General features: G+C 44.1%; 2 protein-coding genes across 6 annotated transcripts in view; one reads left to right on the top strand and one right to left on the bottom strand.

Annotated features, from left to right (window-relative positions):
* OFD1 (OFD1 centriole and centriolar satellite protein) overlaps positions 1 to 9,102 on the bottom strand; it is a 63,439-nt gene extending 54,337 nt beyond the window's left edge. For 3 of the 5 annotated variants that reach the window (XM_036840738.1, XM_036840742.1, XM_036840741.1), the window contains exons 1-5: positions 8,723 to 9,102; positions 8,468 to 8,566; positions 3,920 to 4,120; positions 2,155 to 2,223; positions 2,037 to 2,067 (exon numbers count right to left, since the gene is read on the bottom strand). In XM_036840738.1, coding sequence (XP_036696633.1) covers positions 2,037 to 2,067; positions 2,155 to 2,223; positions 3,920 to 4,120; positions 8,468 to 8,560 — 394 coding nt within the window. In that variant the 5' untranslated portion in view covers positions 8,561 to 8,566; positions 8,723 to 9,102. The remainder of the gene's footprint in view (positions 1 to 2,036; positions 2,068 to 2,154; positions 2,224 to 3,919; positions 4,121 to 8,467; positions 8,567 to 8,722) is intronic. The other 2 variants (XM_036840739.1, XM_036840740.1) reach the window with 2 other exon arrangements.
* Positions 9,103 to 9,158: 56 nt separating this feature from the next.
* TRAPPC2 (trafficking protein particle complex 2) lies at positions 9,159 to 22,123 on the top strand. The gene is made up of 5 exons (XM_036840953.1): positions 9,159 to 9,269; positions 16,395 to 16,506; positions 19,032 to 19,176; positions 19,614 to 19,699; positions 20,967 to 22,123. The coding sequence occupies exons 2-5, from the start codon at positions 16,414 to 16,416 to the stop codon at positions 21,063 to 21,065; spliced, it is 423 nt and encodes a 140-aa protein (XP_036696848.1). The 5' UTR covers positions 9,159 to 9,269; positions 16,395 to 16,413; the 3' UTR covers positions 21,066 to 22,123.
* Positions 22,124 to 23,235: the final 1,112 nt, after the last annotated feature.

The raw sequence follows: 23,235 nt of genomic DNA, 5'->3' as shown, positions 1-23,235 counted from the left end.
ATGACGTTACGGATTTTTTGGAAAAGATCTAAATCACAACTATGCGTTACAGGCAAGTTACCAGCTTATGTTCATACTACCAAGTCCATCATCAAGTCCAGCCTGTGGCCTGTCACCCACAGCAGTTGTAAAGGGAAAAAACCTCAGCCTCCCTCCTTCTGTGTAGGGAAAAACCCACCTCTTCCCTCCCATCTCTCCCCTCCCTGTGGGCCCCTTGACTTTTACACAGAACACTTCACAACACTTACTCCCGACTCTCCCGGTGACCCAGTGTGTGGGGCTTTTCCCTCACATCAAGCCGTTCTCCGCGACACCAGATGGGTGGCCCACACTTGAACTCAATTCTGACACTGTCCACCTGGAGGCAGCATCCGACCCCGTGGGTTAAGGGCCTCAGTCCCACACTGACCACCCCCTGCCACCATACCTATACATCCTTCAGGTGCCAGTCACACGCCCAGGCTGGCACCTGTGCTTCTGAGCAACTGGCTATACACAGGGGTTCCCACAACCTCCTCCGTGGGCTTCATTAACGTACCAGAACAGCTCACAAAACTCAGGGAAACACTTTCTTACGTTTACCAGTTTATTAAAGGATATGATAGGGGGCTTCCCTGGTGGTGCAGTGGCTGAGAATCCGCCTGCCAATGCAGGGGACATGGGTTCAAGCCCTGGTCCGGGAAGATCCCACATGCCGCGGAGCAACTAAGCCTGTGTGCCACAACTATTGAGCCTGCGCTCTAGAGCCCGCGAGCCACAACTACTGAGCCCGCATGCCGCAACCTGAAGCCCGCGTGCCTAGAGCCTGTGCTCCGCAATGAGAAGCCACCACAACGAGAAGCCCGCGCACCGCAACGAAGAGTAGCCCCCGCTCACCGCAACTAGAGAAAGCCCACGCGCAGCAGCGAAGACCCAACACAGCCAAAAATAAATAAATAAAATAAATAAATTTATATATAAAAAAAGGGATATGATAAAGGATACAGTTGAACAGCTAAACAGAAGAGATACACAGGGCGAGGTACATGTGGGAAGGAGCCCGGAGCTTCTACGCCCTCTCCAGGTGTGCCACTCTCCCAGCACCTCCACGTGTCCACCAACCTGGAAGCTCTCCGAACCCCATACTTTTGGGATTTATGGAGGCTTCGTCACACATTCATGATCGATTATTCACAAAAATGATCGATTATTCATTTTCAGTCCTCCTCCCTTCAACAGAATGGGGAGCAAAGCTGAAAATCTCAAGCTTCTAATCATGGCTTGGTCTTTCCAGTGACCAGCCTCATCCAGGAGCCATCCAGGGACCCGCGTAGTGTTGGCTCATTCGAACACAAGACACTCCTATCACCCAGGAAATTACAAGGGTTTCAGGAGACCTGTGTCAAGAATGGAGGTCAAAGACCAATACTAGAACAAGATATGCTCCTTGTGTTCTTATCACTTAGGACATTACAAGGATTTTGGGAGCTGTGTGCCAGAAGCTGGGGGCAGAGATCAATATATACATTTTCTATTATCTCAGAGTAGTTATGGACTCTTTGAAGGTTATTATCAAGGCCAAAATTAAAGCAATTTATCAGGCCTATATAAACAAAAAAAAAAGCACACTACTGAACAGATATTTCATTCTTTAAGCCAATATTAATACAATACTCTATATATTGTACTTAGGGGCATATCTAGGATACAAAGATAGTGGCCTAAACGTTATTTGTTTTTGTTTTGGAAATGTTCCAAACAGTGGGTATCTCTACAAAGACCAACTTTCAATCCGTTTGTAGGGCTCTTGATGCTGTCTCTAGTTTTCTCATTTGAGTAATAGCGATTTTAAAAGGTTAAAATTTGGGGGAAAGGATCCACATTTGTAAAACAGATGAATTGTTCTATTTAAAAAGGTATTGTCAGCAAGGAAAAAAGTCAAATGATTCAATTCAAATTCCCTATTCTTCCATCTGAAAATTATTAGTTTCATACTTTTATACAAAACAATACATAACAAAAATGTTCCTATTCTCTACAAAGATGAAGGCTCCTACCTTTTTGGTTTTCTTTGTCAAATCCTGAAATCTGTAAAAAGAAAATATTTTACCTTTATTCAACTATTCCGTTATTATTAACAAACCAAAGCAGGTTATAAAAACGAAACAATCCTACCAGTGATTTGTACAGACTGGATTCAGGGTTGATTTTAATGAGCTGTAATAGATCCTGCATAGTAAATACCTTAAAAAAAAAAAAAAAAAGTACACAGATTTTAACATCAACGTGTAAGTGATATATTCAGAAACATCCCAATTTAAGACTCAAAATCATGGTTCAGACTAAATAACATTGTAACTATGCTAATAATGTAACACGTAAGCTTTCTTATATTAAGTTACAATAAACGCTGCAGTCAAAAGGATAAAATTTTTCTCTTGATCACGTAATTAACCTCCAAATAATTCACATCAAAAATGATGTGCCTAACAGAAATAACAGAAATGGTTAATGCCTTACAGATAAGAAACACTCAAACATCTGAGGCACCAATGAATATATGAGTGCATTCCAGGGTCTTTCAATTGCAATGACATTTTTAAATTACGATTGCTTCAAAATGTAAATAAACTGAGTTTGTACTATCTTTACAACTACAAAATGTTTAAAACTATCTTAGATACACATGTGGTCAAAGAGTTTGAGTATTCTTAGTAAACAATACATACTACAGAAATACATGCTGTGTCTACCCTGAGAACATTGATACAATCTACAATTAGTTTTCCATTAAAGAATATTCTGCACAGTATTTTAGAGTATAGAAATCTTTAAGTGTATGAACTAGATAATCACTGCTATAACCACATAATTGACATTATTCATTCTAGGAGCAAAATTGTGAAATGTAATTAGAAAGTTAGATAGAAGGATCAACAAAGAATTCCTAATGCTGGTAAAATTTGATTGTTAATGAATTAATACAGCATATTTAAATTTTAAGTTTTTCCAATAATAACACTGCTGTTCTCTTAAAACAGCTGAATACCACACTTGTGGACAATCATGGCCAAGATAAAGAGTAAAAACATAGGGACAGCCCCAGGAGTCAACCCTAATGTAAACTATGGACTTCAGGTGATAATGATGTGCCAACGCAGGTTCACCGAACATACAAATGCTGATAGCCGGGGAGGCCTGCACGTGTGGGGTTAGGGAGCAGAAGGGCAACCTCCCTTTCTGCTCATTTTCGCTGTGAAGCTTAACTGCCGTAAAAAATTAAGTCTATTAAGAAAAATAGGGAAAGTGTGCTATATCTACCTTTAAAATAACCAAGCATGACTAGTATGTTCAGTGGTTGGTGGAAAGATAGTGACCATCATTAGCAAAGTGGTAAAAGGTGTTGTAGTATTTAAGAACTCCACAGGTTTTCAAAAGTTACTTATCCCTCACTTCTCTTATGTCATCACAAAGACGACAAATATCTGAAGAGACTGTAGCATACTGAAGACGGCACACTGTAGCTCTAGATTTACTGCCCTGCATTGCCACTTACCAATCATGTGACCTTGAGCAAATCACCCCACCTCTCCAGACTCTGGATCCTCATCTGTAATACATGTACCACCTGCAGAGTGACCAGCAGTGCCAGCCTCACAACAGACATTCAACATAAATGGCAGTTTTGCGTCCTCAGACCACATGGAGTGTCAGATCACTTCTAGTTCCAAAACGTCACAATTTTATAAAGACAAATCAAGATACCAAGGAATTGGTAACAATGTCAGATTTCATACTCCTTTGTCACATTATAACAAACACATGATGTAATTTCAAAGATAAACAAGAAAGGGACCCAGCTAGCCAAGGAGCACTTAGCTATTACCTGAGGGAGAAGCTGTGAACAGAAAATTCAGAGACAGAGAAGCAAAGGTGTTACCTTTTCTTTTGCCAAACCACTTTCGGGAAAGAAGACAGAAAGCGCACATTCGTAGCCGCATCTCTGTAAGTGATCTGCCACTAGAGAGTTGGAAGCGCGTATTAAGAGGGAGCTCCCTTCCACTGACAGGGAGAGGGACTGCACTTCGCCACTCAGTACAGGCTGCATCAGCTCGTGAATTAGCTGGTTTCGGAGTTGCGTCTAGATCAAATACAAAATGAAACAAGAGGGAAAAAAAATTTCAGCAGGATTTTTTCCACTGGCGGGACACAGACTTGTCACATGAATTAGAATCCTTCCTTTTGTTTCCAGAGTGGTTCTAAATCCATGGCCCCAAGTTAGGAACCTTCCCCTGGACACTCTGTCTTACCCTGTGAGACAAGCAGCCCAGTGGGTTCTAGAAAGAGTAGCTTGCTTTCACCAGCTTCCAAGTGAGCTGGTGGTGAGCCAGAACGTGGTGAGACTAACTTCGCTTCCCTACGAGCCCAGTTCAGCAACTTTTCATTGGGGTACCAAATACAGGAGGAAACTCTGCTACTTCCTCACCTCTCTGCAAATTGTTGGAGGATACGAAAATAATACTGGGTTAAATATATTCAAGTATATTGATCAAAATAAAATTAGGTTCCCAAAACGGAAATAGTATACACAAGAGAAAAATCAGTAAACCCAAAAAAGGCTTATTAAGATTCACTTTCACGTGGACTATTTACAATTCTAGACATTATGAAATATAATAATTTTCCCCTATTTTATAAATGAGGAAATTTAGGCTCAAGGTGGCTAATTTTCTCAAAGTTATAACACCAGTGTTATTATTCATTTTGGTTTTAAAAAAATCCCCTAATCAGACTGCTGGATATTTGTTCTAATTTATTTTGCATGTAATCTGAAACATACAATTGGGCAGAGCTTAAGAGTACACTGCCTAGATTCACGGGGTTCAGCAGTAAATGACATCTAAGGAATTGTTATTAATAGAATACAAACAAGAAACAAATGAAGTTCTCGTTACATCTCTTTCTTCTATCCTTTAGCTAAAGAGAATATATTAGTTCTATATATAGTTCTATATTAGTAGCATAGAACAGAACTTATATGTGTATCTAAAATCCTATAGTACTGGGCATATACCCAGAGAAAACCATAATTCAAAAAGACACATGCACCCCAATGTTCACTGCAGCACTATTTACGATAGCCAGGTCATGGAAGCAACCTAAATGTCCATCGACAGATGAATGGATAAAGAAGATGTGGCACATATATACAATGGAATATTACTCAGCCATAAAAAGGAACGAAATTGGGTCATTTGTAGAGACGTGGATGGATCTAGAGACTGTCATACAGAGTGAAGCAAGTCAGAAAGAGAAAAACAAATACCGTATATTAACGCATATATGTAGAACCTAGAAAAATGGTACAGATGAACCGGTTTGCAGGGCAGAAATTGAGACACAGATGTAGAGAACAAACGTATGGACACCAAGGGGGGAAAGTGCCAGGGGCAGGGGGTGGTGGTGGGATGAATTGAGAGATTGGGATTGACATGTATACACTAATATGTATAAAATAGATAACTAATAAGAACCTGCTGTATTAAAAAATAAATAAGATTCAAAAATTCAAAAAACAATAATAAATAAAATAAAATCCTAGAGTAAAAACACATTTACACTAAATAGAATATATATGCTTTCCCTCATCTGATACAGTTAAGTAACTGAAAAGAGAAAACTAAAGCCTCCTCCACCAGTAAAATTTAGTGGTTTAATTAAATTTGTAACATAGTAAAGAAGAAATATACTTAGATTCAGCTTAATTAACACAAGGATTTAGGGTGTCTTGCAAACAAGTACTGAAATGGCTAAGAATTAAATGAGGGATTTAAGCAAGGTAAAAGGAAGAGTAGCAAACAGTGGAATGAGATTACAGATGAATTTCCATCTTGATACACCCAAAAAGCATGCCATCTAGCACTTGCTGGAAGGAATCCAAAAACTGGCCGGGGGGGCTTTCTCACCTTCTGAGATGGCCCACACTCTGTGGAGTGTTTCTCTCTAAATAAATCCACCTCTTACCTTAAAAAAAAAAAAAAAAAAACTGGCCGGGGGCTTTCCAGCAGCCAGTGCAAAGAGGGAAATCTATTCAGAATTAAAGCTTGCAACGTCCCTAAGACAGAAGTAAGGACAGAGCCCTCACCCCCTCACCCCAAATTGTGCCTATGAGAACTTCTCCCCAAAAAACCATAGGGGAGTTCGGGTTTGAGCACAAGCCACCTGTTTTCCTAGCTTGGCCCTGCAATAAACCTTTCTCTGCTCAAAAAAAAAAAAAAAAAAAGAAAAAAAAGAAAGAAAGAAGGCCAATTATTGTGGGGGGAGGGGAAGTAGGAGAGACAAGACTTAGGGACCCGGAACCCTCAGCACATCTCTCAGCAATTGACAGAGTAGACTCAAAATAAGGAAAAAGAAGATTTTTCATAAACTTCATTTACCAGACACCCATATGACTCCGTACTTAATCATAAATACAAATTCTTTCCAAACACCCAAAGAGAAAGTGAACTAGGCCACTCAAAACTTCAATGAATTGTAAAAATTAGAACTCACTCAGGTCATTAAACTGAGAAAGTAAATTAGCTCAGACTGAGAAAGTAAAAATCTGCCCTGCCAAAATCCCCCCTGCCATTGATCACGCTAGAATAACAAACTGAATGGCCAGCTGCAAACAAGAAACAGTATTTCTCCTTAGGATAGGCTGCAGCTGTCAAGTGAACAAGGCTAGCATAATCCTGATACCAAAGCCTAACAAGGATAGCTCAAAATGGATAATGATAGGTCATTATCAACTGGACTATAGACATGAAGTAAAACCCTACCAAACCAAACCCAGAGGACAGTAAGAGAACAAACACCATGCCCAGACGCAAGAACCATTCCACCTAAGAAAGTGGACTAATGCGTGATATACTACAACTAATTTCAGGTGGGTTAAGGAATGAACCGTAAAAAAGAGCCTTTTTAAAAACTTAAGAAAAGTGAATATTCATTCTCAGTGGAAAATGACTGAGAATAATCAGCACAAAAAAAGTAAACAAGAGACTTGACCACATAAAAATGTAACTTCAGTATTTTTAGAGCCAAATTAAAATTGAAGACAGATAGTATTGCCACAAAAATGGGAAAAAAGATTAAGTTTCCATTAAAAGAACTCGTATCAATAAGAAAACACCAGCATCCTAGGGAAAAAAACGGGCAAGGGGAACATGAACCACCAATCAATGGAAAACATACACATGGCCAGAAAACATATGCAACCTCACTGATAAACAAAAGAAAGAATGTTAAAATAATAGAGTTTCTCAGTCTTAGATTGGTTTAAAACATGTCATGATCATACTATTGGAGAGACGTGCATTCTCAAACTGCTGGTGGAATACAAACTGAAGTTGACCCTCGAACCACCAGGGGTTAGGAGCCCCCTCCACGTCCCCCGTTTTGCATCGGCAGATTCAACCAACCACAGACAGTGTAGTATTCTAGTAGGTATTTATTGAAAAAAGTCCACATATAAGTGGACCTGAGCAGTTCAAACCCGTGTTGTTCAAGGGTCAGTTGTATTACGACCTTTCTAAAACAAGACGTGTACACCAAGAACCTTACAAATGTTCACGCCCTTTGATTCATTAATACCACTTCATCTATCCTAGGCAAAAAGTGAGAGATGCAATTGAAGGAATGTGTAAACCTGGGTATAACCTAAATATTCAATAACAAGGGAATGCTGCATAAATTACCCATATGTCCAAAGATCCAAAGATGAGCCTGGTGCCAATGAAAATGAGGATTTCAAGACACATTTAAGGACACAGGAAAATGCTCACCATATAATATTAAAGAGGATACACAAATACACACATTATGCCAATTAGTACTTGTATTAGAGATGACTTCTCTTGTATGCTTTTCTATATTTCAGATGAGTTTGAAGTATTTTTCAGATGAGTCTACAGTATTTTTAAGTTACAAAAACAATGGAGGAGACAAGAAAAAATTGTCCTTAATTTCCCATTTTAAGTGTAAAATGGTCTTTTGAAATGTATATGGTAATGAAAACACATTTGAGCTAATCCTACTCCTTGCTGTTAATTCATACATGAAGTGTACTAAGAAATATTTGCTGCTCAAGTATTTATACCTTTCAATATACTTTAAAGAAGAAATTTCTCATTCCCCCAACTTTTCAACAGTAAGCAGTCCCTTAATGTTTTCTATATGGTGACAATATCCTCTATTCAAATATGAGTATTACAAAACCACTTACTAACTCAGGAACCTGTAAGCCAAATTTTTTAAACAAACCTAACCTTACTAAAATGTGTTTGTTTTACGATTTAAGAGTTGCACAGGAACAGTGTAATTCACCAATACAATCTGTGTATCATGCTATTTTTAAAGCCCAACACATGGATGTATTTACATGTGGACTACCTGTTACAGGTTACACCTGTAAAATTTATGTAACAGCTATGCTTAAAAGTGATACCTTCAGTGAGTCCAGTATACCCCGATCCTTAAACGTCTGGTACAGCTTTTTGCGCAGTTCATCTTGACTCAACACGTCAGATGTGGGGAGCATGGTGGCCTAGAAGAGAAAACGGTTACGGGTTACCTGGCGGGCAGAGGGGACGTGAATTTCTGAAGACGGATCGGTGGGCTCCAAGGAAGCCAAAGGCGGTTTAACGGAAACAAACAAAGGCTTCACTTCCGCCCGCCCCGAGGAGGGGGCAGATGTATCTACCTGAGGTATCAGGTGTCAGCTTCCTCCCGAGCCCTCCCGACTGTGCCCAGAGTTAGAGCCCGAGACTGGGGTGCGAGCCCAGGCCTAGGGGAATCCCTGGCCGGAGAGCCCTGCCGCTGTCCCAGAAAAACGGGAGGAACAAGCTGAACTCCGAACTAAGAACTCAGGCAGAGACCCGCACTTCCTTTCTCCGCGGTTCTGATAGGTGGGCGTGGTTGTGGCCCACGCGGGACTCTCACGGGCGGCTGGAGGGCTGAGACCGGAGACAGAAGGCCAGAGAAGGCGCGGCACTAGCCGGAGTTGGAACCGCTCAGACCTGATCCCACCCCTCCCCGAAGTCCTCCAAGCCCAGCCGCCCTACTCTGGAGCATTACAGCGCAAGGCCGGAGCTGCGCCGCGCTGCGGCTGGAAGCTCCACCCACTATCGCGAGAGCGCAACAGCGGAGTCTCGCGAGGGCTGCTTGCAGAGTCCCTACGGAAGCTGCGGAACGCGGGTCTCGGCCGCGGGAACTGACTGGGCGTTAACGTTCCCGGCGTCTCGCCGCAGGTAGGGAATGGAGCGAGTGGGCGGCTGGCGCTCCGGGACTCTGGGGGATGTCCCCGGCCCCACGGGATCCGAGTGTTGGCCCTGTCTCTCCCCTCTGCCCCGGGGCCGGCTGAGCTCTTCACAACCCACCGGGCCAGTCCACACCGCGATTCAACCTGCAAACGTCCGCCTGCTCGGGGGCTTTGCTTCTTGTACCTTTCACTGGGTCATTCAGCTCACCCTGGGTTTCTTAACCGCGGCATTATTGCCGTTTGGAGCCGGAAAATGCTCCGTTGTGGGGCTGTCCTGTGTACTGCAGGATGTTGAGCAAGCATCCCTGGTTTCTACCCAATAGATGCCAGTAGCACCTGCTCTCCCCCGCCCCCGGTTCTGAGAACCATGAATGTCTCCGGACATTGCCACGTGTCCTCTGGGAGGCAAAATTGCCCCTGGTTGAAAACCAGTGAGCTAAACTTTGAGTACCCATGTTGTACGTGCTGTGAAGATAGGTGAGCCGGGTCCCCCAGATACTTAAATCTAATTAGAAAGAAAAGGAACCAGTCTCTCAAGAAGCAATAATGAAAACGTTACAGCCAGAGAATTGACTAAGAACTAAGATGCATTGTAGACTGGGTAACGATTTTAGAAAAGTGGTTGGAGATGGACATGAGTGGGCACATCTCTGAAAAGTGTGACTTCATCAGGGCCTTGTTGGGTTGAATTTGGATGGTGGGCAAAAAGCATGGGAGGAAGGGGGAACATTCTGAAAGGAATTAAAAAAAAAAAAAAAATCAGGACCCTTTCAAGAGCAGTGAGGCATCTGACTCCAGAGCCCCATGCTGTGGGTATAAGGTTTCTAAGCCCCGTGAGGACAAAATTGGGCCAGTGATGGTTTTGTAAACAGCACTGATGAGTACAATGAATTTTCACCCCTGGCGGTGAAAGGCTTAGAGAGTTTAAGAGGCATCAAGAGTGACAGGGCTTCCATAGGAGGTAGAGAGCGTGTAGGTTGGTGTTGGGAAATACCTGGAGGAGGAGGAATTTGGGTGGGCTTTGAAAGATGGGTGAGGTTTACACATGGAATCAGGGAGAGTATTCCAGGCATGAAGAGAGAAATAAATCTGGAGCGGACACAATCAGTTGGGGAGAAAAAGTATACCAGTCCACTGTAGCCAGGGTAGAGCAATGAGGTTGAGAAAAGCCGTACAGAGCAACGTGGGACTACATTTTTGATACTGGTACTTGATCCCTGTAGATGAGAAACATTAAGGCTTTTGAGCAGAATAGTGAGATGATGAAAAATGTTCTAAGACGATGTTAATATGTTGCAAGTACTGTTAAATAAAAACACATCTGTGCCTGAAGACCCTCTTACCCCCAACCTTTGGTGCCCAAATTGAATAGATTTAGATTAAATGTCCAAAAGCCAGCATAACCTCACTTATGGTGAGGTAGAGGAATTGCTTTTAATATTAATAGGAAAAGTGTCCTATTAGAGAACTATCAACAGGATTCATCCTGCTTATTGCAGTGGACATGTCTTGTGCCACACTAGGTTAGTCTTCCAGCCCCAGGTCTATGGAACAACTGAAGCCACTGCTGTTGGGAGCACAGGGAAGTTTTCCAGAAGTTCCTCTATAGAGGCTGTAAAGAGGTTTGCTGTAAAAATGGGTGGTTTTGGAACTGGCATCCATGAGTTGTCTCGGAGGGGCCTTCTAAGTTCATTGGGTTCATCCTCCCAGTCTGGCACTACTAGCGGTCTTCCAGCCTTCCCTTAACACACGTCTAGTGATCGGGGGCGGGGGGGGGGGCGGTGTCACTTCACAAGGCAGCCTGATAGTTCTTTAATTGTTACAAAGTTCTCAATTATATTGACCCAAATGTCTTTCCATGTAACCTCAAAGGAGCAGCCCTAGGCTTGGCCTCTGGAACAGTTTGGAATAAGTCTGTCTAGTTCAGAGCTAGCAAATACTTGGCGCTCCCATAGGCACTGCCCTCTCCCAAACCCGTAGCAGATGTGGGTAACTGATCACAGCAGCCTTTCCCCCTGACCACCCTTAGTCTCAGAATCTCTCTCAGCACCAGTTCCTGGCCTTCACTGCTAGTTGATTAGAATGGGCTCACGGGAAAAAACCCATTTGCCATCCCTAGTCAAATCCCTTCCCATTAGACAGCATCGTATTTAAAGAGTGCACCATAGCCCACTGCCCCCGCAAAAAACGTCTCCCCCCGCCCCCGGTTTAAACATCCTCAGTTCCTTCAGTAGCTTCTGTCTGCATTCCCTAGCCTAGATGCCTCCCTCCTCCCAGCACACACAGCTCAGAGTTAATGGTTTTAAAATGTGATTCCCAGAACTGAGCATGTCCCCCAGAGACGGTAGTATTAGCGATGAGGACATCATCTTCTCTTTGTGCAGCCTAGACTTGCATTCGCTCTTTCGACTGCTGTATCAGATTGCCGCCTCCGATTTAGCTGGCAGTAAATGAAAACGGGTTCTCACAGATGAGCGGCTCTTACACTAGGTCTCCCGCATCCTATTGTTGTGCGGCTGATTTCAGCCCAAGTACAGGACTTTATTCCAAATCCTTTTACATTCTGTCCTGCTCACGTCACCTGTTTCTCCTAGCCGTGGAGATCTTTTGAATCCTAACTTTAGCCTTCTAATGAATTAGGTGCCCTTAGCATGTTATCTTTGGGTGTGGTAACTTGGCTTCATCTCAGTTACTGATGCAAACCTTGAGCTGGACTAGGTTAAGGTCAACCTCAAAGGCTCCCTCGAGACTCCATGCTGTCGACTGACATGGAGCACTTTAACATTCCCGTCAGCCCTGCACTGTCCCTCCTTCAGCAGAGAACGAGCACTTCCTGGGCCCCGGCACTGCCGTGGCTCTGGGGGTACCACAGGCTGTCATCCAGGCTACAGGTCTCCCCTGGGTTCTTAGGCAGAGAACCACAGGACTTCAGAAAGTGACTCACCGTCTCCGTATTTCCCTTCCTCAAGAGCGAGTGTAGGTCTGACATAACTTGTTCTCCTAGAACAAGCGAGTGAGTCGTAACCCACTCTTTTTGTCTAGGGATTCACATTAAATGACTTAGTTTGTCATAAAAGCTCCCAGCATGGTGTCTGACTGAAGACAGGCATTTAATACCTATTTCTGTTGGTGTTTTAATCTCTTCGGAAGTACTCAGACTGGGAGGCAAGCCTCTCTGTTTCTCAAAGTTCGAGTAACAGTTACTGGCTCTTTTCTGTTCCTGTGATTTCTCAAACGTCACTGACCAGTAGTTATATTGTCAGTTGTCAACCCAACTGTTTCTTTAACATACCTGTCTTGGGGTTCCCAGCCTGCCTAACCTAACTGCTTCCACACTTGCCGTGTGAGAATCATTCTTTGAGAAAACTCAAGTTCAGCACACCTGTGTCCCGTGTTATTTATGTACCAGGTGCCTCAACTAATTGACCTTTCTCCCTTGCTTTTTCCTGTGGTAGCCTGAAAGCCTTCCACACATTTCAGCTTGTTTTGGGCTTTTGCCCTTCTAATGCTAGCCTCACAGGTTTCTGGTCCCATTTTTACGTTCATTACTAGTTAGTGCCCTCCTTCTTACATCCTGTACACGGTCTTTTCAGTGAAATCCTGAGCTCCTTGTTCATTTCTTTAGTTACCTCTCTCAAAAGCAGCTCAAGACGCTCTAGCCACCACAAACAGCTGTTTTCACCACAGATGGGAGTCCTGGCTCCCCTCCCTTCAGCCGACAAGTCCTGCCCTTACAAGGGAGGATTTCTTCATTGGTACTTTAACAACTATGGCAACTTCTCACAAACGTGCTGTTCATCACCCAGACACAGCACTCATCAATCAGGCCCCTGAGGCCCCGAGGGCCTCGGCACTGGAACTTTCAGAAGGTTCTCGTCCTTGTTGAGGAGAGTTAATCCCCCCAACGCCTCTCTTTCCTGCATTCCCTCTCCTATATTCCAGCACCATCCCCCGTGCCCCACACACACACTGCCCAAATGACAGCCCCCTCCTCACAGGTCCTTTCGGCAAGGGGGGGGGGAAGGGCTGTTAGCGGTAGGGGATACTTGCTGGAAAAACCCAGCCCCAGCTGCTGTTCTCTTCCATACTCTCATCCCCCTACTGCTCCGAGTGGCTTCACCTCGCCGCACCATGGCCCGCCCTCCCCCCGCTTGCCACAGGGCTCTGAAACCCGCGGCCCACGGAAAATAAACTCATTTTGTCCCCAGTCTCTATAGAATGCACCTTCTACCTTTATTGCTGACACTTCCTGGAGTATTTCCTTTTTTCTTATACCTGCAGTTTTTTTCAGCTTTGACATGTGTTAGTTTCCTACTGTGGCCACAACACATTACCACAAATTTACTGGCTTAAAACGACACAAATTTATCATCTTACAGTTCTGTAGCATACACGTCCAACACGGGTCTCACTGGGCCGAAATCCCCTCTGGAGGCTCTCGGGAAGAATCTGTTTCTTTGTCCTTTCCAGCTTCTAGAGGCCGCCCGCATTCCTTGGTGCACGAGGCCTTCCTCCCTCTTCAAAGCCAGCAACGTTGTATCTCCGTAGCGATCCTTCCACAGCCACGCTTCCCCCGGACTTTCCTCTGGGGCTGCCCTCTTCCACTTTTAAAGACGCTTGTAATTACATTGGGCCCACCTGAGTAGCCCAGGATCCTCGCCCTATCTGAAGATCAGCTGATGAGCAGCCTTAGTTCCGTCTGCAGCCTTAATGCCCTTTGCCGTGGATTGAATAGATTACTGCTCACAGGTTTCCCGAGATGAGGATGCGGACATCTTGGTGGGGCTCGGGGGGCGCTATTCTGGCGACCACCACACGTCCAAACTGACCTGTTCGTGTTCATCCCTCTTCCTTCCCTTTCTTATTTCCGTTCTCAGCGGACAGGTTCATCATCTTGATATTCTGCTTGATCACCTCAGCCAGACGTTTTGGAAACATGCTCGATTCTTCCCGCAGCTCCCCAGTTTAATCCATTGCCAAGCTCTGTGGGACTGCCTCCATACCTCGACACCTTGGAGACACCTGAAGGGCCCCTATTTTAGGTGATGGAAAAATTGAGCAGGTGTAGATCATCTCCATCCTCGCAGAAAGTTCCCTATATCAGACAGCACGGAATTCTAGAGCGTGTCTCACCTCTGCTCACCACCTAGGCAGAGAAGCCCCAAGTATTAAATGACTGTGGACATTCCCTTCCTGAGACAAAATGGTTATGTTCTCCTGCGGCTTCCTTTTCTTCCACTACACCTTTCAGCTTTTCCTTGTCAGAATGGAATCGAGAGTTGCATACCTTCTTCAGCTGTGTGTGAAATCACACGATTGGCAGCTCTGGTTCTGCGTAGCTGAGCAGTTTGTGATCGAACCTTTATGCGGTATTTCCTGCAGTTGCCTTTCTGTTTATCCTCACGCTTTTCTTAGGATGTGCTTCTCTCCCAAACACGGGTCTCCGTATAGGGTTGAGTGGGTTTGGGGGAAGGCGGGGAGGAGGGTAATCTTCGTTGTACATATATTGTCTCTTGCTGCTTCTAAATGTGTGTAGGGGGAGAAGTATCTTCCTTACAGTACTTTTTTTTCCCCTGCTGCTGCTTAAATGTTTGTGCTGAAGAAAGTAAGCCCTTCCCTTGGCAAACTCCAGCTATGAAACCTATTCCGGCAAGAATGAATGATGTCATTGTTTACTTGGTTAAAATTTCAGGCTCTCATCCCTCTTCCCCTCACTTGTGCTTGAGAATTACTGCCAATTCTCCTAGTTTTGCAGAGCTTTTGTATCATTCCTGCCTGCCTTTGTTGTCCAGTTTTACTGTTTGGGTCTTTTTCTCGTCTTTCCCCTTTTTCTGTAAAGGGCCAGACGGTCTCTGTGGCGACCACCCCACTCTGTCATTGTAGGGCAGGAGCAGCCTTAGATGGTAGTGAGAGGACGGACCAGGCCAGATTGGGCCCGCAGGCCGTAGTGTGCCAACCGCTGCCCCAAATAACCTTTTAAATCTGACTCACTTCATCATGCCACGAGTCTCCTATCTTCCTTTTCTTCCAGTCACGGCCTTCCAATTCCAGAGTGAAAGGGGCCAGCCGTGCCGTGATTTCCTCTACAAAATGTTGTAGTCATCAGGAAATACATTTCCAAGGTCTTCAGATGTCGTCGCGTGGAAGTCCCAGTGAGGCTCGATGGGCCCTGGGTTCGGACACACCTTACTGTACACTCCCAGTGAAGCAGATCCCCGCCCCATGAGGAGGCCTTCCTAGGCCCCATGTCTCCACGTGCCTGCGCTCATGTCACTAGAGCTAGACGTGAACCTAGCTTGGTCTGATTCCAAAGACCTCGTACGAAAAATACATACATAAATGCATCTGCCCATCTGTCCGTCCATCCATCCAGATTTCAATTGTGCTAAATGCCCCAGAATCACTGATTTCTCCCCCCCCCACTTTCTCTGTTTTATTCCTGTAGCAAACCTATTAACCCTCGTTCCAAGACCTCTTAATGACTCAGAATGTCTTCCTTTTGGATTATGACTTCTTCCATCTCTTCTAGAGTACAAAACTGTTTCTTCCTCTCTCATAAATGGTGTTTGAAGAGGCATATAACAGGCTCTTTTATGTGCATAGCCCCTTGAGGTGGGAATACAAGTACCACACAGCCTGTAGCTGACGGCTCCAGGAGCTCTCCTTTCTGTAAAGGACATGCGCTAGAGTGGTTCTTAGCTTCCTTGGAAGCATCCGTCCTGAAAATTTCCAAGGCAAGTCAGGTATTTCCTAATCAGCACCCAGGTGTTAGCGCCAAGGCTGACTGATCTAGTCCAAGTTTAAGCCAGCTTACCCTAAATGTTCCACACTTTCAGATCATGAGAATGTTGTTCTTATGATTTCATATTAGAGGTCTTCCAGTTTCCGTATGAAAAGGTAGTAGTGGATTCTCCAGGACATATCACAGATTAATGTGTATCATCCAAAAGCCATGTATCTATGGTGGCATACTGGAAAGCATGCCGAGCTTAGGGGCCACCTCCTCTACAATTCAGGTTTAAGTTAAAAAAAAAAAAAAATGGAGTTCGTCACTTCCTGGTTTTTGGTTTTCAGTATTGAGTACTAAAGATATGTGTTATTTTCATTTAATTAGGAGCTATATATTGAAGACAATGTCTGGAAGCTTCTACTTTGTCATTGTTGGTCACCATGATAATCCGGTTTTTGAAATGGAGTTTTTGCCAGCTGGAAAAGCAGAATCCAAAGTGAGTATGGAACCTTAAAAAATTGTTCTGTTGCTGTAACGATAATGGTGTGATGTGATTTTAGAACTGCAAGAGATCTGGACAGATGAGGTAACTACGAACCCAGCACAACTAAATGAGGGTTGCTCTGCAGTCCCACAGGTTGATAGAAGCCAGCCAGGAGTATCCTCTGAATTGTTCGTGCTCTAATTCAGCACACACTTAGCACGCACTAGCAGATGCCCTGGGTCTCCCCTCCCTGGTCATCAGTTCCCTGTGTCACCCCCTGTGAAGGCGGCTCCTTGAGCACATAGAAACATAGCTCACCTGCAGTGGGTCTGCAGGAGCACGTGGTGCTGCCCTGAAATGCCAGGAAAGTCCCTTCTGTCCCCGTGAATCACCTTTTTCAGCAGGACATACGTGCTAGATCCACTTACCCCGGGAGGGTTAAAAGAGACCCCGACTTACACGTCCTCCTGCTGCCCGAGACGGCGGCCTTTTTCGGCGACCCCCACGTGGCACCCACTGGCCGCGTGGTGCCCTCGTGCTCTCCTCTCCAGTGACGCCACCCAACCTTCTTGTCAAGAGTGGTTCCCGAAAAACAAGCTTCAAGAACATGTTGCCACCGAGAGTAAACAGAGCCATAGAGTCTTGGGATGAGCGTAGCTGGTCCCTTCCATCTCCCTGTACAAGTGCATATTCCAAATAAATTGCCGACAGGTTATGCTATTTCTCCCAACCTCCAAAAATAGGCTTGAATGTCCCTTAAGACCGGAACTGATGTTTGAAATTAGTTGTGATGCGTAATGTCCAGTGTAAGACGCTTTTCAGCTATTCAGCTATTCAGATCTTGCCACTAAAATATGATAGAAATCCAAGGTATTATCGTAGCAGGTGTTGTTGCTACATTACTTTCCCACATTCACGTGAGCACACTGTTCGTTAACACTTGGATGTGAGGCGTCCCTGCAGCAGCAGTTGCTCTGTGTGGTACGCGGCTGCTTACAGTTTTTCTCTCACTCCAGTGGCCTTGTGGTAGGCAAAGCAGTGCATGTAAAAATAGTGTCGCATGACTGGATCTTCTTTCTCCTGCTACCACTCACCTCCGTAAACCATTTCTACAGTTTTCTTCTAACGTCTCAAGACTGATCATCAGTGTAAGGGAAAGCACTACTGCGAGCCAGACAAAACACGTCCACTCCTCTGAGGGTTAAATTGGCTCCGTCACGGTGCCGTGGGTGAAGTGTAAATATACTTGACCTACGCGAGGGCTCCCAGGGCACGGGAACAGCCTCCTCAGCAAGGAAGTCATGTTCGTTTCCTAGGGCCGCCGTCACAGAGTACCCGGAACTGCGTGCCTTAGAACAACAGAAATGTCTTGTCTCACAGCTGGGGAGGCCTGAAGTCTGAGACCAAGCTGTCGGCAGGGCCGTGCCCGTCCAGAGGCGCTAGGGAAGGTCTGTTCCAGACCCTTCTCCCAGCTTCTGGCAGTTCTCGGCTTGTGGCAGCAGAACTGCAGTCCTCACGTGCCAGTCTCCCTAGGTGCGCGACTGTCTCCAGATTTCCCCCTTTTATAAATACATCCGTCATTGGATTAGGGACCCATTCAACTGCAGCATGACCTCATGGTAACTAATTACATCTGCAACGACCCTCTTTCCAAATACAGCCACGTTCTAAGGTACTGAGGGTTAGGACTGCAACACAGGGATTGGGGGAGGGGGCACAAATTCAACCTGTAACAGAGGTGTTCTTTGAAAAATGCATTTTGAAAGTAAGAATTCCACAGGAGTGAGACTGCATTCCAGGTTGTGAATTCCTTCTCCACATTCTGCTGGGACAGTCCCACCTTCTTCAGTTAGGCCTTTACAGTCCATGAAAAGGACACCCCCGGCTTTGACAGGACCACCTGGCGCTGTCGGCACAGGGGATACGCAGCTGGGGCTGAGCCTGGCCACCTGCCACTCCCAGGTCCCTGCCATGTGAGCTCCCTGTACCTCAAGACCCTGTGCCAGGCTGTCTCCACTGCTCACCGGGTGTCACCGCACATGAAGCCCCGCCTCCTACCCCCAGCCCCAGCCTACCTTGTTTTTTCCTGTCTTCCTCCTCTAAAAAGATGCGAGCTTCTTGAAAGCAGGATCTGAGCTGAGGGGAAGGGAGGAATGGTGAGGGGGAAGAAAGACAAAAAAAAAAAGCAGGATCTACTTTTTTTTTTAACGTAGTATCCTTTTTTTCACATGCTTAAATGGTTACAGAACTTGGTAACTTCCTTCTTGCAAAATTTTAAAAATATAATTTCTTGGACACATTTCATTTACTAAGTAATTGGCTGTTTCTATTTATTGAGCTTTCGAAACCAGATTATAAAATAGAAAATAATGTGAAAGCACTGAAGACCTCTGTAAGTCTCATGACAATAATCGAAGTAAAAGCAGAAAGCTTCCCCCCGCCCCCCCGAAAGCTGTGTCTAGAATTTGCAGAGTGAAGTGTGGCTGTTCTTGACGCTGTAAGGAAATGTTAATCTGGTGCTGCTCGCTGCCACCTAGGACGATCACCGCCATCTGAACCAGTTCATAGCTCACGCGGCTCTCGACCTCGTAGATGAGAACATGTGGCTGTCAAACAACATGTACTTGAAGACGGTGGACAAGTTCAACGAGTGGTTCGTTTCAGCATTCGTCACTGCGGGTCATATCCTTACCTGTTTAATAAAGAGCTCTAACAAAGGGTTGGGGTAACAGACTAGACCAAGGTGGGACCTAGATGCCAGGTTCTGAGTCTGTGGACTGCAAAATATTAGGTAAACATTGCCACTTACGGGGCTTTTATTTTTTTAGGGGGAAAAAACACTCACCTTTTGTTTAACAGATAATGTTAAAACCAAGTCTCATATATAAAGTTAAGGTTTATCTGAACCATATCAATGGTGATTTTATTTTGTAGTTATTTTCTAACTTAAAAAGATTATGTTCTCTTCAAGATAAAACTAACCTAACTTTGAACCCAGTGTACGGATTCACCTTTTCCATCGCAAAATACACTGCATGTGACTCATTTGAAGAATATTGTATCGACTGATCGCTTTTCAGTTTTCATTTCTAAAGAAGATTATACCTTAATTATTTCACATATGAGATTTATTATGCTGCATGACATCAGGCAAGAAGACGGGATAAAGAACTTCTTCACTGATGTCTATGACTTATATATAAAGGTATGGTATGTTCTGTACCTTGTAAAATCTGGTTATAAAAGAGATTCCAACTTTGGCAGCCCCCTTAGACCGCACAGCTCTCCTCTCAGCAGAGCTCTCCCCCAGCAGGACGGTTCCCGGCAGCTCCCTCACCAGGCAGGTCTCTACCACCAGCTTACCACGTAGGCAGGACAACAAGTCGTAGTTATTTTTAAATCGGTTTCATTCTCCCCCTTTTGGTGCATATAGTTGATTTTATGAGGGAACCCTAAAGCGAGAGACAGAAGCAGTCTGTATAAGGGAAGTTGCTTCATAATTTTAATGTAAAATGTTTTCCATCTACTTAACAAGTAAGTTACAGTGCAATGAATGTAGATCATAAACAGGAAGTGATTCATGTATTATCAAAGTCACTCAAGGAGAAAGGGGCCACGCGCATGTCTTGATACTCATTTGGAAAAAATGAAATTGTAATAAGATGTGAGTGGTTAAACTGCAGTGCTGACAGTATATTCTTAATAATTTAAACCTTCTCTATTTGGACAGGGTTTTTTTGCATATCAGCACAGTTAACAATCAATATTCCTAGTCAGAAGTAGCAAGTAAGAATATTTAGCCCTCTTATAAAGATGGACAACATCAAGTGATTAAGGTGTAAAAGTTGGTAACTCCTTTCCTCATTTGTGATTCCATCCAGTACTAATTTCCCCTCACACATACTATCATATACTCATTACATTATCTGAGAAACTGATCACTCACCTTGTGTTAAAGGAGAGTATTAAAAACCTGATTGTTAAAAACTACCGCACAAGAGTAACTTTTAAAAGCAGTGTGGGGAAAAAAAAAAAAAAAAAAAAAAAAAGCAGTGTGGGATAACCTTTCCTTCACTCTGAGCATATCAGATTTTTCATGTGTTTTATATAGCCAAAGGGCCTACCGGATGAATCCACATCTTGATAATGAACGTTGAATGTAGTTGTATTTCACACACAGGGTGGATCCCGGGAGTTGGTTTTGCTCACACAGGCAGCACTTACCATACGTGCCACCATGGGTTCTGCCACAGGTACTTCCCTTCAACACCAAGACAGAAATTTCCTTAAGGGGCTGTTAATATTTAACAGTGGAACATCTTCATTGAAACTTAAAAATGTGGTCTTCAGACTTTTGCTTTGAATGTCTTTAATGACTTAATTTAAAACTTTAAAAGATTTTCCTTTTAGAGACTTATGATGTCAGCCTTTTAACTTTGACAAGCTCACCTTAATACTTTCTTCTCTTCTAGTTTGCAATGAATCCATTTTATGAACCCAATTCTCCTATTCGATCAAGCGCATTTGACAGAAAAGTTCAGTTTCTTGGGAAGAAACACCTTTTAAGCTGAATGCAAAAAATTCGGACGTAAACAGTGTCACTACAATGGGGTGTACTCAGGAATGTGTACATTGTAAGTAACTTGATTAAACAGCATGGAAAAGTTTTAGTTGTAGTCTCAATTTATCTAAACCTAATGAAATTGCTTTTATATTTAAAAATAGTATATTCAGTTTCTTATGATTATCAACAGATTGATATTTGCTTGTGAACAGTGTTATTTATGAAGAGCTCTTTATCAGTAAGCTTGAGATATTTTTATTTTAAAAATTGAGAATAAGCTTTTGACTTTCCTCATTCAGATAGCTTGATCTTGTTTTAACAATCCAGAACCAAATGTCATTGTCAAGATTTGGTAGGCAGATTTAAAACCAAAAGCTTCTGCAGTAGGGAATGAAGTTGATAGCACATACATGGGTTCATCTATACATCTAGAGATGTTATGAAAACGTATAGGTAGTATACATACAAGTAGTATATGTACACTAAGAAGCCAAGAAGCCACAGCAGACAGCTTTGCAGTGCCAAATGCCACAGGCCTGCCCCTGTCAGAGACTGGGAACAGTGATCCTGCTGTAATACTAGAATCCTGGATCCATGTTTGTAAAGTGGGAGGCTAGGACCAAAGTGACAGGTTATGTTCTTATGTCTCCTTTCCCTCAGACAGTAAACTGAAGATTAAGTGAACCCGTTGCTAGCTGTACTAGTAAAAAGTTGTAAGGCAGTTTTAGAATTGTAAACAAAGAAAAGCTTGCATCACATTAACACTTGCGCTCTTGGCCATTTAGGCTGTATACCGGAGGGGGCAGGAGTAGCCTCTTTTTTGTACTGTAACAGCGTGGGATCTTACAGTAAACCAGTAAATGTCCATTGAAAAGCAAGTAATATAACTGCGTATTTTCTGTGCTAATTGTGAGCACTTGAAGAATTTTGTTCCATTCTGAATAACCTGAGCAATTAATTCTAAGTTTGGTCCTGTATCTTTGTATGAAGTTGCTAGCATAATTTTTTACCATATTTATTTGATTTCCTAAATAAAGATGTTTGTCCAAGATTGGGGAAGTTTAATATCGATTCTTTTTATTCTTTTTTTTTTGGCCACCCTGCGCGGCTTGCGGGATCTTAGTTCCCCGACCAGGGATCAAACACGGGCCCGGGCAGTGAAAGCGCCGAGCCCTAACCACTGGACCACCAGGAGATTCCCAATGTTGAATTTTTTAAGTGCTGCTCACCCCACCACTACTACTACCATTTTAGTCCTGTTTCCCCTAATGAAAGTCTGCATATTAACATATATCGCAACTCATTTTACAGGATTCAAATCGCCTCAAACTTAGGTGCCAGAGCTTTGGGAGCAGAAAAAGATACTCAGCTAGAAATCCAGGCGTAATGTCCGCCATGCTCACTGGAGAGACCCACACATGTACTTATTGCATACAGTTTGCTCTGCCTTCAGTGAGCGTATAGCGCAGAGGGTGGCAATGCTCCGGTGAGGAGCAGCGGCGTGGTGCTCCAGCAGGAGGCTGTAGGGTGGAGATGGTTTGGATCCCAGCTCGGCCACACAACAGCGGTGCCCTGCAAACAGCCTTGTCACCAGGCTTGTGACGGTGAGATGGGAACGAATAACACAGGCCCTGTGGGAGTAGATCACTGTAGCTAAGTGTCAGATTTCACGTATGACTGCCTCTGAAGGAGCCTGAAGGCAGATTCAGCGATGAGCATACGAGTGGGTAGGACCTCAAAGGTGGGCCGTGCTGGGAAAGCCTGTGGGCACATGGACAGGACAGCTGAAAGGATGGAACCAGGGCCGGTACAAGGGGAAAACCAGGCTCTGACCATTAAGAAAGCAAAAGAAACCAAAAAAAAAAAACAGCAAAAGAGCCAGCAAAACTCAGATCTGGTAGTAGGTGACTGTCACTTAAAGCTCTGGAACACAAGACCAATTGGGGGACATCAGTAGCACCCAGGGCATCGGGCTCCACTGAGCACACGCAAGTCAGCGTTAAACCTGTAATCTACGTTAGCACTCCCGAAGTGATCCAAATAGAATGCACAAATCGGGTTCGGTCCTCTTTCATTGCCTAGGACGCTTCGGTGGCGCCCACATTCTCCACGTATGCAGAGACCTTCGGTCTCTCCTCCACCCTGCTACACCCGTGTCCTTTCATTTTATGGTCACG

The sequence above is a fragment of the Balaenoptera musculus genome, chromosome X, assembly GCF_009873245.2.
Source record: "Balaenoptera musculus isolate JJ_BM4_2016_0621 chromosome X, mBalMus1.pri.v3, whole genome shotgun sequence".
Taxonomy (NCBI): Eukaryota; Metazoa; Chordata; class Mammalia; order Artiodactyla; family Balaenopteridae; genus Balaenoptera; species Balaenoptera musculus.
Note: the sequence above shows the minus strand (reverse complement) of the source record. Positions and strands in the feature narration are given on the sequence as shown.

Bases quoted from the DNA above. Each gene is read 5' to 3' on its own strand.
- TRAPPC2 (XM_036840953.1), top strand. From the start codon at position 16,414: ATGTCTGGAAGCTTCTACTTTGTCATTGTTGGTCACCATGATAATCCG. The intron at 16,507-19,031 runs GTGAGTATGGAA...GCTGCCACCTAG, and splicing joins CTGGAAAAGCAGAATCCAAA to GACGATCACCGCCATCTGAA. The intron at 19,177-19,613 runs ATATCCTTACCT...TAATTATTTCAC, and splicing joins AGCATTCGTCACTGCGGGTC to ATATGAGATTTATTATGCTG.